The sequence below is a fragment of the Erinaceus europaeus genome, chromosome 11 (assembly GCF_950295315.1).
Source record: "Erinaceus europaeus chromosome 11, mEriEur2.1, whole genome shotgun sequence".
NCBI lineage: Eukaryota > Metazoa > Chordata > Mammalia > Eulipotyphla > Erinaceidae > Erinaceus > Erinaceus europaeus.
Window position 1 is genome coordinate 73,211,492 of NC_080172.1, and position 17,758 is coordinate 73,229,249.

Consider the following 17,758-nt stretch of genomic DNA (forward strand, 5'->3'; position numbering starts at 1 on the left):
TATAAAAAATACTTGATTCGTTATTAAAGTACAATTTACAAACTCAGTAACATTTTAAGCCTGTCTCTAAAAGTTCATTCATAACTACTGACATTTTATCTGCTAATACAAATCAAAAAAATCCAAATAAAATAGCTGATACGTCTCTAAACAAAATCTGAAGAAATAAATGCAGATAATACAATGCAGATATAGCATTGTATTAGGCCTATACCTGCATCGGAGAATGTAAACCTCGTCAGCACCATGAGGTAATGTTAGCATTTTCTTCTTGCTTCCTGATCTTGACCTTGATTTCTTTTGTTTACAATCTAAGGCTAGAAAAGGGGAAGAAAAAGCTTATTATTTGTTATATATTCTAAAACATACATGTATACATATGTTTTATATAAATGAGATCATGTAGATCTGGTTAGAAAATTTGTTTATATCTCCTGAAACATGCATTAACTTGCAGTTGGCTTTCTAATAACAATATTATTTGCATATATTCATCCTGTACTGCATTTTTCAAATGTTTACCATGCCCATGTCCAATTAAAACTGAAATGACTTAACCACATGCTCTTTATTTTTATTTATTTATTTATTTATTTATTACAAATAATGCTCTACCAAACCAAATTAAGTAACTATCTAACTTGAAATGAATAAACTGGTCAACTAATATAATAATAGTTAAGTTTCTCTTATATATATATATGTAACATTTTAAGATATGGTTACTCATTATTTCCCAACAAAAAGCATAACCTAAACCATAACCTTTTGCTCAGATTATGCTTTTAATTTATTAATTTATTAGATATGTCTCTGGAGACTTAGTAAAAGAATGACAACAATTCAACAAGCTTTACAGCAATTCAATTATTAATGAATGTCTTGTTATTATAAACATCTCTCAAAATAATAAGTCATTGTACTCCCAGAAGGGATGAAGAATAATTTCCTATGGAGGGGACAGGACAAGGAAGTCTAGTGATGGGAACTGTATGGAATTATATCCCTGTTATCTTACAATTTTGTTAATCATTATTAAATCACTAATACTTTTTTAAAATTTTATGTCAGCCTTATATGTGAAGGAACAACAAAAAAAGAAGCGTAAGTTTAACTCAACTTGTACTGCATGTACAATCTTTATAACTAGAAAATAAACCCAGGTTATCTCATGTGTGCTTACAAATGGACCAGAAGATTAATGAAAATTATTCCTTAAGGTTTAAATCTTCTACAGCTATTTTACAAATGTGACTAAAAGGGGGAGAAATGATTTTTTGTATTTTATAAAGCAGATGGAAATTTTAGTGTCATTTAAAATCAACTGACATTTTTACAGTTACTTTAAATTCTTATAAAATAAAGAAAATATAGGTAGAAGTAGAATAGAGCATTATTTTTTTCTGATCTTTGACTACAACCACAGCATTCCTTTGGACAAAGGGTTGGTAGTATTCTAGGCTGCTGTTGGTCAATTAACAAGGAGAGATGGTAAGAGTTTTATCTCTAGGGATCCAAGTAGAAGGAATAAGCATATATAGCAAAAGAGTTACATATATATACTTCTGTTAACCTGCCAAATAATATTCTCTAGAAAAAGTTCTAAGAGAGGCTAGGAGTTGGCTACTCAATAATTCTGTTAAATGAGTTATTCAAAGCCCATATTCCAAATGAACAGATGCTACTATTAACAAAATCATAGCTCCAATAGTAAAGTGGAAATATCATATAGAAATTAAAAACAAGAAATGTCAATATCACTCAAACTACTGGTTCAGCTTTCTTTCACTTGCCACTTTAAAACAAAAATCACTGGGGGTTGGGCAGTAGAGCAGCGGGTTAAGTGCACATGGCTCAAGGCTCAAGGACTGATTCAAGCCCCCGGCTCCCCACCTACAGGGGGAGTCGATTCACAGGCGGTGAAGCAGGTCTGCAGGTACCTTTCTCTCCTTATTTTGTCTTCCCCTTCTCTCTCCATTTCTCTCTGTCCTATCCAACAACGAACGACATCAACAATAATAACCACAACAAAGCTACAACAACAAGGGCAACAAAAGGGGGAAAAATGGCCTACAGGGGCAGTGGATTCATGGTGCAGGCACTGAGCCCCAGCAATAACCCCGGAGGCAGAAAAAAAAATCATTGGATCCACAATCTTTCTCAGATTAGCCTTATAATAAGAAACTATAAAGTATTACTAGGGGAACCAAGAACTGCTGGAAGTCAAGTATTAAGGAATGGCTAGCTCAAAGCTCAACAATCAAATTATGGAATAGAAAAATCTTGTACATTTCTCATTAGTTATCATAGTCTGGCACATAGTAGGAACACAACATACTTCTGCAGTGAAAAATAAGAGAAATTATTATTTGATATTTAGACAGCATAAAAGTAGAAAACTTACTGTAGTATAGGTAACATTCTTATAGGACATCTTTGCATCATTTTCTTAAATGAGTATGTTGCTAGCAATCACACTTCTATTCACTATTCTAGGTACCTATCACTAACTAGTCTAGTTTATATACAGAAATTACATTCTTAAGAAACAGTACAGTGAGGTATCAAGTACTTTGTAATCAACACCTACTTTTCCCTATTTCCTTTAAAGAGTAATTTAAATTTAAGTAGATTTTTTAAATGATTCACACACCAGAAGGGAGCTTAGTGAACTCAGCTACTTTTCCTTTATCTATAAAGTAAGCCACACACAATTCCTGTGTCTGTTAAACAGAACAACCGATTGTTATATCAGGAGATTTCAGGTGGAATATTACTTTGATGAGCTTATTGCCTGTCAAAATTGCCACACTATATTCAAAGTTCTTTTAAAATGGAAATAAATTACTGTAAGGTAACAAACAGAATATATCATAACAATCATTAAAGAAATTTGCTTAGAGAATACTAATTTTAGGTGTGTAAAGCAGATTGAGAGGATAGAGAATTATAGGAGAATATGTGATGGGAGAGTATGTTAAAGGATGTCTTATCAGGTTAAACATTTAAGCTGTGGTATCTTAAAAACAGAACTCTCTGAGGTAGAGAAATGTTTTTGACTCTTCAACAGGAGAAAGAAGTTCTCTGGCTTTTCATGCTATATAGAAACTTAAGTTTAAGTTGTCTTGTAAGAGATCAGATTTAAATTCTAAATGATAATGTCATAGTTTTTGTTGAAGATATTACAACTTTGGAAAATAGGACAATTCTGTTAGTATATGATTGAGAATCAATAGTACCCAGGGTTCCAAATTAGTTTGGTCTATTTGTACTTTAGAATCCTTGAAAACATGCCTATTAAGGCCATAAAAATTTAGGATATCTAGCCATTAAACCTAAACCTATTCACTGTCTTAGTATCTCCAACATCATTTTTACATTTCTTTTAATTTAATTTTTTTTTTTTTTGGGATAGAAACAGAGGGAGAAAGACCTGCAGCACTATTTCACTACAAGTGAAGTTGCAGGTAGGGACTGGGGGCTTGAACTTGGTTCCTTGTACACTGTAATATATGTGCTCAACCAGGTGCGCCATCATCTAGCCCACTTTCACATTTCATGTACCCTGAAAAGTCATTTGTTTTACAAGGAAAACATTAATTTCACAGAAATAGTGTTTTTTTCCTAATACTAGCATCTTTCACCCCTGCAATACTGCCCAGACATTTTAGAAAGATCTGTAAAAAATGCTAACAATAATTTAGAGTTTAACATTGTTGAGACATCTGTAGCCACTACATAAAAAGATTTACACAAATGCTCCACTAATCAAAAAAGATGTAAAAACATATCTATCATACAAACATCTTCATTTGACCTTTTTTTTATTTTTACAATTTTTTACTTATAAAAAGTTATTTGACATCTTTTTATTCTTTTTTTTTAATTCTTTTGTTGCCCTTGTTATTGATGACGTTGTTGGATAGGACAGAGAGAAATGGAGAGAGGAGGGAAAGACAGAGAGGGGGAGAGAAAGATAGACACCTGCGGACCTGCTTCACCATTGGTGAAGCGACTCCCCTGAAGGTGGGGAGCTGGGGGCTTGAACCAGGATTCTTCCTCCGATCCTTGCGTTTCGCGCCACCTGTGCTTAACCTACTGTGCTACCGCTCGACTCCCCATTTGACATTTTATTACATCTAGAGTAAGAACAGTTTTGTCCTGAATTAAAACTAACAGATCACTAAGACATTAAATTTTAGCATCACGGGGCTCACCAGTTTTTGAGATAATCAAAGGTTGAATAAAGTTATTTACATGAATAATCTCCCAACTTGATAAGTTTACACTAACTTTTTATAATAAAATTTGCACTTACTTGTTAGTATCCACAACATATGCACACACCTTTCTGGTTCCAAATGATTGAAATCCCAAATTAATTTGATACATGTAATGATAAAAACACTAGTTAGTTCCATCAGGAACATTATCATAAGCTCTCCTGTGGGCCTCTCTAGGACTTTACCCTCACTGTAGAGCAACAATGGCAGGGACTCTACAGGGAGGCTGGGTCAGCCTACTCTGCCACTCAAGGAAGACTGGTCCTGAAATGAGGACAGCCTAGAATGTTCCCAGCTGTGACCATGGACTGTGAGCACAGACTGACAGGGACTCAGAGGTCACACAGGCTCCTATGCTAAATAGGAATATACGTATGGATTGCAGGTCAGATTGATGGGGTAAACAGTCCATTATAATACCATTATTTATATACTTTCCTCATGTTTGAGAGCTACTCTCTGCCCTAATCTGTTAATTCTATTCTCAACTCTTGACACCACCTTCCCAGACAATACTTTTAGCCCACCTGCATGTTAGCTATCAGGCTCAGGCAAAAATTATTTGTCATGGGCCTCCTGGGACATACCTTAAATAAACTTCCTAGCTTCTTCCCAGGCAAAGACACCTAATTTGATCTGCTCTATTCCTTCCTTGGGGTTCCTGTTGTTAAACACTTTATCCTGTTTTATATTTTAATGCCTTTCAGCCACCAAGCTGCAGACACTACTTTGATGCCATCCTGACTTTCCTGGCAAACAACCTCACCAATGTGTCTCGCCTCTCCAGAGCTCTACCCCACTAAGAAAAAATAGAAGCAAGCTGGGGGTATGGACCTGCCAGTGTCCATATCCAGCAAAGAAGCAATTACAGAAGCCAGATCTTCTACCTTTTTGTACTCCATAAAGAAGTTTGGTCAGTAGTCCCAGACAGGGGTAAATAGGGAAGCTTCCAATGGAGGGGATGGGACATGGAACTCTGATGGTGGGAACAGTTTGGAATTGTACCCCTGTTGTCTTACAATCGTGTTAATCATTATTTAATCACTAATAAAAATAGTAATAATAAAAAATGAAACACTAGTTAGTTTTAAACATTCTTAATATTTCCGCCTGAGTATACCTGCTTCTACAGAAAGGAAAAAACCTCAGTCACACAAACCTTTCTAAGATTCCTACTTAGGAAGGCAGATGGTTAATTGATAATTTTTAAGCAGAAGACTGTATAAAAATCTTTGGAGTTTATTGACTTATATAGAATCTAACTTGTTAGTTAGACTATTTTACTTGTGAGGAGAACACATTGAGCTGTTATATACAAATCATTTTAGAATACTTATTTCAGTAAAACAGCTGTTCTGATAAAATAGGAATGTGAAAGAAATACAAAAGATTTATGAAATCTCTAGAAAAACCAAACCAAACAAACAAAAAAACACCACACTGCTATGCTATGAGATACAAGAACATATGTGTCTAAAGTACTAACTGAATCAAAATTATAATAATAGTTAAATTTGGGGCAGAGGGTAGATACCATAATGGTTATTAAGCAAACAGACTCTCAATCCTGAGGCTCCAAAGTCCCAGGTTAAAGCCCCTACCACCACCATAAGCCAGAGCTGAATAGTGTTCTGGTTAAAAAAAAAGAAAAGGACATTCAATCAAATTTTCCCCTCTCATTAAAAAAAAAAAAAAAAAAGTAAAGCCACAGGCCCTTTGGAATATAACTAATATAGGCCTACCAGCTATCAACAAAACAGAAGACCCCCCCCCCAACTCTTCATCTGCACTATTGTAGCCTTTAGGTTCATGAATGGGTAACAATTTGTTTGGCTTTATATGTTAACTCTCTTTTCAGCCACCAGGTTTCAGATGCTACCATGATGTCAACCAGACACCCTTGGACAGACAACCCCACCAATGTGTCCTGGAGCTCCACTACCCCAGAACCCTGCCCCACTAGGGAAAGAGAGAGGCAGGCTGGGAGTATGGATCAACCTGTCAAGGGCTCATGTTCAGCAGGGAAGCAATTACAGAAGCCAGAACTTCCACTTTCTGTACCTAACAATGACCTTGAGTCCATACTCCCAGAGGGTTAAAGAATAGGAAAGCTATCAAGAGAGGGGATGGGATACGGAGTTTTGGTGGTGGAAATTGTGTGGAGTTGTACCCCTTTTGTCCTATGGTTTTGTCAGTGTTTTCCTTTCTATAAATAAAATAAAATAAGAAGAAAATTATTACATTCAAGTTTGTTTTCTGAAGTATTTACTTAGTCTTACATAACAGAGTTTACCTCTAACAAAGACAACATAGAGACAAGTCCTTTCTTCAGCCCATATGCACAGTAACCGTTTAAATGAATTTCATTTTCTTTTAATTCCCTATACAAATCACTTGGAAGAATAACAGGACTTACTTATAATTTATCTCAAAAGTTTCTGTGGTAAAGAGACACATCATAACAAAAACAACAACAATTGCTGAAACTATTTATTTGTAGTCATTCTCCTTTTCCCAGCTGGATCAAAGCCCCATTTTATCTGGTTCATTTCTAACTGGTTCGTAGTGTCATCTGAATTAAACTTGAATTAAAGTAAGACTTAATTGCCAGGTTAAGTTTAGGTTAGACTGACAAGAGACATGGGCATCTACAATATAAGAGGCTAAGGAGAAGAAAAGTTTTCTGTCTGGGCCTATTTAGTAAGCTGGTCAGACCTTCATACCTATAAACTCACTTGGGAAGATTGTAGTGGTAAAAATGACACAAACAAGTCATGGTTCCATCAACATTAACAAACTATAGTAGAAGTGTTGGTACAGTAGGAATAGTAAATGAAGTAGGAATAGTAAATCTAGGGGTCTGGGAGGTGGCGCAGTGGGTAAAGCATTAGACTCTCAAGCATGAGGTCCTGGGTTTAAGCCCGCACAGCACATGAACCAGAGTGAGGTCTGGTTTGTTCTTGTTCTCATTCTCTCTCTGCCTCTCCTCCTATTGCTTTTAATATATATATTTACCCAAAGCACTGATTGGACCTTGGAGCCTCAGGTTTGAAAGTCACATTGTATAACCATTAGGCTATCTACCACCCTAAAAAGAAATTTTTTTAAAAAAAGGAATAGTACATCTATGTCTCAAAGGTTATATAAAAGTGTGAAGTACATTTTAAAAAAGAAAGGAAAGGGGGTAGACAGCATAATGGTTATGCAGAGACTCTCATGCTTGAGATTCTAAAGACCCAGGTTCAATCCCCTGCACCACCATCAGCCAGAGCTGATCAGTGCTCTGGTACAAAAAATAAATAAAAATAAAATCTTAAAAAAACAAAACAAAACCATAAACCTCTAATTTTAAAGTGCTATACACATTCCAACCAAAATCCAAACCAGGTATTTTTTGTTTCCGCTAGCTTCATCTAAGATCACAAAAGAATATGTATATTTTTTAACTTCAGTATCACTTTATTGAGAGAATGCTGATAGTACATTTCAAGTTCTATCAGTCATCCTGTTCCACCTTAGGGACACAGATCCCCAACCTCCCCTTAAGAATGGAGAGCAAGGGGGCCGGGCACTGTGGCACCTGGTTAAGTGCACATAGTACAAAGCACAAGGACCTGTGCAAGGATTCTGGTTTGAGTCCCTGGCTCCCCTCCTGCAGGGGGTCGCTTTAAAGCAGTGAAGCAGGATCTGCAGGTCTCTCTCTCTCTCTCTTTTTCTATCTCTCGTCTCAATTTCCCTCTGTCCTATCCAATAAAAAATGAAAAATGGCTGCCAGGAACAGTGGATTTGTAGTGCTGGCACCAAGCCCCAGGGATAATCCTGGAGGCAAAAAATAAAAGAATGGAGAGCAAGAATAACCTTATTCCTCAAATTACAAACAAAACAAAAAAGTAAACCTACTTTTCTGCTTCCTAGGTAAGGATCACATATCTTCAAGAAGTCATTCTCTTGCTCTAATCTCCAAAAGAAAGGTCTATTTATTATTTTATTTCCATGGTCACTTAAGGTACATTACCTACAGTTTAGCATGACCAACAGTATAACTCATTTTTGTAAGTACAATTTCAATCCAGAAAATAAAGGAGAAATTTATGTTAGAATAAAAATAATAGCAAATATAGCATTGAAACTAAGGATATAAAGGTATTAAACATGTTTTTTTTTAAAATCTAACTGAGAAAAATCAAGTAAGTCCATTACAGCATAATAATTATGCAAAGAGCCTTTCATGCCTGAGGCACCAATGGTCAATCAATGTGCAATCCCTAGTACCACCACAAACCAGAACTGAACAGTGCTCTGGTAAAAAAATAGATAAATAATAAAATAAAAGCACAATAGAAAAAGAAAAGCCCATTGACCTGGTAAGTGGCATAGCAGATAAAGCATTAGAACTTGCAAGCATAAGGTTCCAATCTGCACCATGGCATCATATGCACCACAGTGGCATCTGATTCTCTCATAAATAAATCAAAAGATAAAAAAAAAAAAAAGGTAAAGCACAGAAAGAACAGGAACGCTAGGAACTAGTTAAGACTCATGAAAAAACACAAGATGGTGGTCAACCAAACTTAATTCCTAAATGTTTATAACCAATGACAAATGAAGTAAAGCATTATAAAATATAAATATACATTTATATTTTATTTATATTGTGCTACAGTGGTACAAAAGCAGTAGGCTCCATTCTCCTAAAAACAAATGTATTGATCCAGTTAGGTGTGGTTGGGTGGATAAACAGTTCACTGGGTAGAGCCTGTGACTTGCCAAGCAAGCAGCCAGAGAGATACTGAAGCTTACATTATTCTTTTTATTTATTTATTTAAATTTTTATTTATAAAAAGGAAACATTGACTAAACCATAGGATAAGAGGGGTACAATTCCACACAATTCCCACCACCAGAACTCTGTATCCCATCCCCTCCCGATAGCTTTCCTATTCTCTAACCCTCTGGGAGCATGGACCCAAGGTCATTATGGGGTGCAGAAGGTGGAAGGTCTGGCTTCTGGAATTGCTTCCCCGCTGAACATGGGCATTGACAGGTTGATCCATACTCCCAGCCTGCCTCTCTCTTTCTCTAGTAGGGAAGGGCTCTGGGGAAATGGAGATCCAGGACACATAGGTGGGGTTGTCTGTCCAGGGAAGTGTGGTTGGCATCATGCTAGCATCTGGAACCTGGTGGTTGAAAATAGAGTTAACATACAAAGCTAAACAAATTGCTGACCAATCATGGACCTAAAGGCTGGAATAGTGCAGATGAAGAGTTGGGCCCCCTCCATTTTGTAGATAGTTAGTATGCCTGTTCTAGTTATATTCTAAAGGGCCTATGGCTATACTAGTTTATCATTATTATCATTAGCATTATCATTATTATTATAGATACTATGGTAGTAGATATTTTATCTTTCCAGTTAACAAGATTTGAAACGCTGAGACACCTGACTCCTGCCCTTTATTCTTTCAACTCTACCAAAAGAACAAAATTAAGCTACCAATTAGCATTCTAGCTAATTCTATGTTCGTTATCTGTCTTTTTATCCTACACTCTTAATATTTTCAATTAATTTCCCACATTGTCCCAAGTTACTCCCTCCATGAGGAATGCTCTTTCTCCACCCTTGACTACCATTTCTCTCTAAAATTTACTATGCTATAGGGTACACGGGTCCAAATCAAGTATTACTTCCAAGCCTTGCCAGATGCTCCTATTCAAGCAAGCAATATCTTCCTTCTCCTTTTAACCTCCATAGTATTCCATACATATATCTTCAGTAGCATAATCTGTCTTAAATGATAGATATGTGCTACTATACTAAATCCCTAATTTCCAGTGATACCATCTTCCCAAACACCTGTAACTTTATCTCCCAGTACTGCTTTATTCCCAAATCTCTTTCCTTCATGCCCACACTATGATTCTCTTTACTAGAAATGATCTACCTCAGGGATCGGGTGGTGGCGCAGTGGGTTAAGCGTACGTGGCACGAAGTGCAAGGATTGGCATAAGAATCCTGGTTAGAGCCCCGGGCTCCCCACCTGTAGGGGAATTGTTTCACAGGTGGTGAAGCAGGTCTGCAGGTGTCTATCTTTCTCTCCCCCCTCTGTCTTCCCCATCTCTCTCCATTTCTCTCTGTCCTATCCAACAATGAACAACATCAACAATGGTAATAATAATAACCACAACGAGGCTACAACAACAAGGGCAACAAAGGGGGTAAAAATGGCCTTCAGGAGCGGTGGATTCATGGTGCAGGCACCGAGTCCAGCAATAACCCTGGAGGGGAAAAAAAGAAAAAAAAAAAAAAAAGAAATGATCTACCTCATTTTTTCATATAAAGAATATTCAAAATTCAAGTTGAAAGTCTAATTGAAATCATATAAAGCTTTCTGTATTAGCACATGTGTAGTTATACTATAGGCCGTACACACACACATAGATTTATATGTGCACAGTTAAAGTGTTGGGGGGGGGGTGGTTCACACTCTTACAAGCAGTATAGTGACGGCACAATATAACAACTATTGTTTTCTTTGAATACCTATAGTCATGGGGACCAAACTATTAAATGATTTTGGGAAAAGTGGGTGAAATATCCAGAAGAATGAAACTGAACCACTACATTTTACCAGACACAAAAGTAAATTCCAAATGGATTAAGGACTTGGATATTAGAACAGACACTATCAAATATTTAAGATACTGGCAGCACTCTTTTCCATATAAACTTTATAGGCATCCTCAATAATATAAATCCAACTGCAAGGAAGACTAAAACAAAAATAAACCAATGCGACTACATCAAATTAAAAAGATTTTGCAAAGCTGAAGAAACTACCACACAAACAAAGAGACCCCTTACAGTACAGAATGGGAGAAATTTTTACATGCCATACATAAAAGGACTAATAATCAAAATATACAAAAAGAGTTCCAAGCTCAGCAACAAAAACCAAATGATCCTATCCAAAAATGGGGAGAGGTTATGAACAGAACATTCACCAGAGACCCAAAAGGTTAACAGATGTATGAAAAAAATGCTCCAAATCATTGATCATTAGAGAAATGCAAATAAAGACAATAATGAGATACCACTTAATTCCTGTGAAAATGTCAGACATAAAAAACAATAGTAAAAGCAAATGCTGGAGAGGCTGTAGTGACAAAGGAAGCATCCTGCAATGTTAGTGGGAATGTAAACTGGTTCAACTCCTATGGAGAGCAGTCTGGAGAACTCGCAGAAATAGCTAGACGTGGACCTACCCAGAAATGGAATGACCCAGCAATTTCTCTCCTGAAGATATATACTCAGAAATCAAATACATCCAACACAACCTGTCTCTGTATACCTACGTGTATAGCAGCACTATTTGTAATAGCCAAAACCTGAAAGCATCCTAGGTGTTCAAAAACAGATAAATGGCTAAGAAAGTTGCGGTATATATACACAAAGGAATACTACTCAGCTATTAAGAACAATGAATTCATCTTCTTCACTTCATCTTGTATTAAGTTTGAAGAAATCATGTTAACATATGCCAGAAAGAGAAGGATGAACATGGGATGATCTCATTCATGGACAGAAGTTGAGGAGGAGGAACAGAAAGATGAAACACAAAGCAGAACTTAGACTGGATTTGGTATATTGCACCAAAATAAAGGACTCAAAGAGAGGGGTTTTCAGGTCCAGGCGCAAGATGGTGTTGGATGACATATGCTAGGGGTTAGAGTGTTTTGTTTTTAGAAAACAGATTTTTTTTTATTTATTCCCTTTTGTTGCCCTTATTGTTTTATTGTTGTAGTTATTATTGTTGTTATTGATTTTGTCATTGTTGATTAGTACAGAGGAAAATGGAGAGAGGAGGGGAAGACAGAGAGGGGGAGAGAAAGACACCTGCAGACTTGCTTCACCACTTGTGTAGCGACACCCTACAGGTGGGGAACTGGGGGCTCAAACCGGGATCCTTATGCAGGTCCTTGTGCTTTGTGCCACCTGTGCTTAACCCGCGGTGCTACTGCCCAACTCCCAGAAAACAGAAATTTTACTCATGTACCAATAACCATATTTACTGTAAGCCATTAATTCCTCCAATTTAAAAAAGTTTTCTTTGACTATGAGCTTGATTTTACTCTCATTTTAAACCACAATATACCAATATGAACTATTTGAATGTTGCTTTTTCCTTTCCTTCCCCTTCCTTTTTTCTTTTCTTTCATTCTCCACCCCCTCACTGCCCCCCCCCCCCGCCCCCAGGTATCTTAACCAGAACTTCACTGCTCTGGACTGACTTTTTGTTTTCTTCTTCTTTTAGACAGAAAAATGGAAAGAGAAAAAGACAGCAGAACACCAAATGTTCCTTCAGTGTGGTAGAGACTAGGCTCAAATCTAGGTATGTGTTAAGGCAGATCAGGCTTACAATACAGTCAAGTATTTTGCCAGGCTTACTATCCAGGTGAGATATTTTGCTGGTCCATTGTCATTGTTTTTGAGTTTTTCTTTATAAACACTGAGACAAACAGTAAACGAACCCAACTAAACACCCCCAACTCTCTTTGTAATGCCTAAATGAAATAACTTCAATTTCTACAATACTTACAACCAATGCACAGCTTATTGGAATATCATAATTCTCTAATTTTTGGTGGTTTTATATTGTTGCTTTATAACTTTAAGTCTTTGGATGACAGCAACTTGTCTCAATCTTTTATGTTCGCCCCACACCCTCTGCCCCAATGCAACCAAGTCTGGAGAAATTATCAAGGCATCTGCTTTAGCTAGAATTGGTTTGTTTCTTAATCATAAAGTTAAACTTTTCTACTTGTACTCCTTTAGGCTGAATGCATCACTATAAAAACCAATTTTTCTTGATGTAACATTATATTTTGTAATAATATTTAAAAAGATATTGCAGTAACACTCATAGAAGACTTAAATAATGCACCTGGAGAAACTTTTACACTATTTTTTGTTTCTTTCCATTACAGTAGTAGAAAGTTTTAGTAGCACTTTCACAGTGTTAGAATTACTTTTCTAATGAGTAATACACCCACATCACCTGGCACTATTATATATTCATAAGCACTTGCTGATGCAGGTCTATATGGTTAATTAAATCACTAAAGAGGTAAGTAGTTATGCTACTAAAGTAACACATAATCTAGTATTTCACTTTAAAGTGAATGGTATGGAATATAAGAAGCTGAATTTATTTAAAAAGTAACATACACAGGTTGCTCTAGTGGTACTAGCTGAAAGACACTTGTACAAATTTTTAAAGCTAATTTTCCTCAATGTAAGTCTTTCTTAAATTATGGTGGTGAGTACACTCTACTAGTGTAGAGTAACGCATAAGGTTTGCATGCATTTGTACCCCAGGGTTTGGTTCCTGGAATAACACATGCTGGAACAGAATAGTGCTCTGGGCCTATCTAGGTCTTTCTCTATCTTGTAAAAGACATCATTAAATATTATTAAATATAAAACAGTTAAACAAAGTAGTTTAATAGTTGAAATAAAAATACAAAAACATTTAATATAAAAATTGAGTTTTAAAAAACAATGTTCTAATTACATAAGGAACTTAAACTGGGACAAAATGGTTTGAACATATAAAATATTAACTGAAAGAAAATAAAACCCAGGGGGCCAGCTCATGGTGTACCTGGTTGAGAGCACATGTTACAATGCACAAGGACCCAGGTTCAAGCCCCCAGCCCCCAGCTACAGGGGAAAAACTTTGTGAGTGGTGAAGCCAGGCTGTAGGTGTCTGTCTCTCTCCCTCTCTATCTCCCCTTGCCCTCTAGTATCTGACTGTCTCTATCAAATAAAGATAATAGTTAAAAAAAAAAAAAGGAAGGAAGGAAAGAAGGAAGAAAACCTGGAAAATAAGTCTAACAAAAGTGTAGTGTATAGGAGTCAGGCGGTAGTGCAGCAAATTAAGCACATGTGGCACAAAGCGCAAGGACCTGTATAAGGATCCCAGTTCGAGCCCCCAGTTCCCCAACTGCAGGGGAGTCGCTTCGCAGGCGGTGAAGCAGGTCTGCAGGTGTCTTTCTCTCCCCCTCTCTGTCTTCCCTTCTTCTCCCCATTTCTTTCTGTCTTATCAATAATGACTACAACAACAATAAAAAAAATAACAAGGGCAACAAAAGGGAAAATAAATACATACAAAAATTAAAAAAAAAAAGTTTAGTGTGGGAGTCAGTCAGTAGCACAGCGGGTTAAGTGCATGTGGCGCAAAGTGCAAGGACCGGCATAAGGATCCTGGTTTGAGCCCCCGGCTCCCCACCTATAGGGGAGTCGCTTCACAGGCGGTGAAGCAGGTATGCAGGTGTCTGTCTTTCTCTCCCCCTCTCTGTCTTCTCCTCCTCTCTCCATTTCTCTCTGTCCTATCCAACAATGACGACGTCAACAACAACAACAACTACAACAATAAAACAAGGGCAACAAAAGTGAATAAATAAATAAAAATATTTTTTTAAAAAGTTTAGTGTATATAAAATTTTCAACTTCACTCTCAATGTAAGGGTTGGTGTCATGAGAGTGTATTTTCTGAGTAATGTAGTATATTTTAAGTGGAATAAATTCTTGAACAAGAAGTACAACTTGAATTATAATGTAGAATGATAAAGCAAACTTTTTGTTTCTAGTCTCTTTAGAGGAATACTCATTTAAAGGAAGACACTAAGAATTCATCTGAAACTTATGTGAAATTACCCAACAGACAACAGCTGAGTACATTCTGAGTAAAACTTTCATGTTAGATTTATTATTTTTTGAAAATTTAAGGGTACTAAGTATGGCTACCTCTTATATGTGTTTAGTTCTAAAATTTTCCCATTTTCTGTATCTTTTCCTGTTGCTAGGGATGGGATGATGTGTTTTAATTTATATCAGTGATCACATAAATTAATCCTAGTGTTACACATTTGCAGCATCTTAACAATCTTTAGATGTACCAAATATTGATTTTTTTTTTCTTTCTGATTATTCTATGCCTTTTCCAGTTCATTTTTACTTGGGTATCTCCCTTTTCTCAGTTTTCTATTAGAGAAAGGGTCTATGGATTATAATTTTCATGGGATATACAAAGTTAAGTTACAAAAATCATCTACGAATGACTAAGTATACATTTCTGAGATGGGATTCATAGCTTTAACAAAGTTCTCAAAGAGGTCAATGACCCAGTGACTGAGAATCATCAAATTGTACAAGTATTGGTACAGTGGCCAAAGTAATACTTTTGCTCTAATAAATTTTTATTTAAAAAAATTATTTGAATCATTAGTAAATAAATATTTGACAAAAAGGAGCATTCTTTCAAGTCTATTCTTAATAACCCAGCTAGCTATATAATAACTCCCACTTAAATGGTTCCCATAGACAAAGGTAGAAGCTGGTGGTTTCTAAGGAGTTTATTCACAGGTTTTAAGTGTAGGGATACCTATCTCTTTTCTTCAATAATAGATCACAGAGGGGGCCAGGAGTGCAGTGGGTGAAGTGCAAATGGAGCAGAGCACAAGAACTGGCTTAAGGATCCCAGTTTGAGCCCCTGGCTCCCCACCTGCAGGAGGGTCGCTTCACAAGTAGTGAAGGAGGTCTGCAGGTGTCTTTCTTTCTCTCCCCCTCTTTGTCTTTCCATTCTCTCTAGATTTCTCTCTGTCCTATCCAATAGTAATGACAATAATAACAAGAGCAACGAATGGAGAAAATAACCTCTAGGAGGAGTGGATTCATAGTGTAAGCACCAAGCCCCAGTGATAACCCTGGAGGGAAAAAAAGAAAAAGAAAAAGCAGAAAGAAAAGAAAAAAAAAGTGTTCATTAGACTGTATCCCTGGTAAATGAAGAGTTGCTACAAACTAAATATAATTAATCTAGTTTTGAAGACTTTTCCAATAAGGCAAATAAAATATTTTTAAATAGAGTACTAAATCTGGATTGGAGAAGGCTGTCTCATTTGTCTCACTGTAAAATTACCCTGGGCTGAGGGGTGGAGAAGGAACACTTATAAAGTCAGACCTAAATATTTCTTGAATGAAGTTTCTTTTCTTTTTTCTTTTTAAATATTTATTTATTCCCTCTTTGTTGCCCTGGTTGTTTTTATTGTTGTAGTTATTTATGTCATCGTTGTTGGATAGGACATTGAGAAATGGAGAGGAGGGAAAAACAGAGAGGGGGAAAGATAAGACACCTGCAGACCTGCTTCACTGCTTTTGAAGCAACTTCCCTGCAGGTGGTGAGCTGGGGGCTCGAACATCTGAGATCCTTACGTCAGTCCTTGCACTTTGTGCCACCTGTGCCCACTGTGCTAACACCCAATTCCCTCTTTTTTTCTCTTTTCTTTTCTTTTTATTTTTTGCCTCCAGGGTTATTGCTGGGGCTCGGTGCCTGCACTACGAATCCACTGCTCCTGGAGGCCATTTTCCCCATTTTGTTGCCCTTGTTGTTGTTGGATAGGGCAGAGAGAAGTCGAGAGAAGAGGGGAGACAGAGAGGGGCTTACAAAGACAACTGTAGACCTGCTTCACTGCCCGTAAAGCGACCCCCCTGTAACTCCCCTGCACCCTGCAGGTGGGGAGCAGGGAGCTCGAACTGGAGGCTCAAACCAGGTTCCTAAGTCGATCCGTGCGCTTTGCGCCATGCGTGCTTAACCCGCTGTGTTATCGCCCCATCCGGATTTTGCTTTTCTAATCTTCATCGGAATTCTCCCCACCTTAACTCCAATTTCAATTACTTTCATTATTTATGTGGCACATAATTCTGACAAAAATCAAAAGTCTAAGTAACGGAAGACAGTCTTAGGTTTCAACTCTGCTTAATAACTGTATTAGTCTGGGCAACTTTGAGTTCACTAAACCCTAGTTTCCTGTAAAATGTAAGGAATTACAGTACCTACAACACATAGGGTACCTATGAAGATTAAATGTTACACATAGTACCTAAAAAAAGTGTTCAATAAGAGTTACTGGCTCTGAGAACAATAATGATCATCTACTTTTAGGTTTCTTTTGTAAACTCCAATGTCTGAAATCACCTTCCAAGTCTGATGAAAGTGGAAAATACCAAAAAACCCTAAGACTTCATAGTTGGACAACTATTTTAGTAAAGTAAAACTCTCTCTCTATATATATATATATATCCCCATTTTAATATAGACAATCGATAGTTACCCATAGTCAGTTGCCTATCAAGCCAAATAATAAAGCAAAAAGCAAAAGAAAAGCACTAGCATAAATACAAATGTTTCCTTGTGGGTGGGAGGTGGGGTTCAAGAACATATTGAATGTAAGCCATAGAAAGTCACGAACAACAACAACAACAACAACAAATTAGGAAAGCAACAATTAGGAAGAAAGTGGAGATCTAAAAGAGCAAGAGAAATTAAAAGACTGGAAGAATTTTAGGCAAAAGAATGTATGTAACTCCATACAGAAAAAAGAGGGTAGATTTAAGATATAAGAGAAATGGGATTTTC

The 17,758-nt window shown here is 36.7% G+C and overlaps 1 protein-coding gene across 26 annotated transcripts in view; it reads right to left on the bottom strand.

Moving 5' to 3' along the window:
• ZNF644 (zinc finger protein 644) overlaps window positions 1-17,758 on the bottom strand; it is a 99,665-nt gene that overhangs the window by 2,685 nt on the left and 79,222 nt on the right. For 20 of the 26 annotated variants that reach the window (XM_060202046.1, XM_016188852.2, XM_060202041.1 and 17 more), the window contains 2 exons: window positions 4,319-4,351; window positions 215-317 (listed from right to left, as the gene is read on the bottom strand). In XM_060202046.1, coding sequence (XP_060058029.1) covers window positions 215-317; window positions 4,319-4,351 — 136 coding nt within the window. The remainder of the gene's footprint in view (window positions 1-214; window positions 318-4,318; window positions 4,352-17,758) is intronic. The other 6 variants (XM_007524665.2, XM_007524666.2, XM_060202057.1 and 3 more) reach the window with 1 other exon arrangement.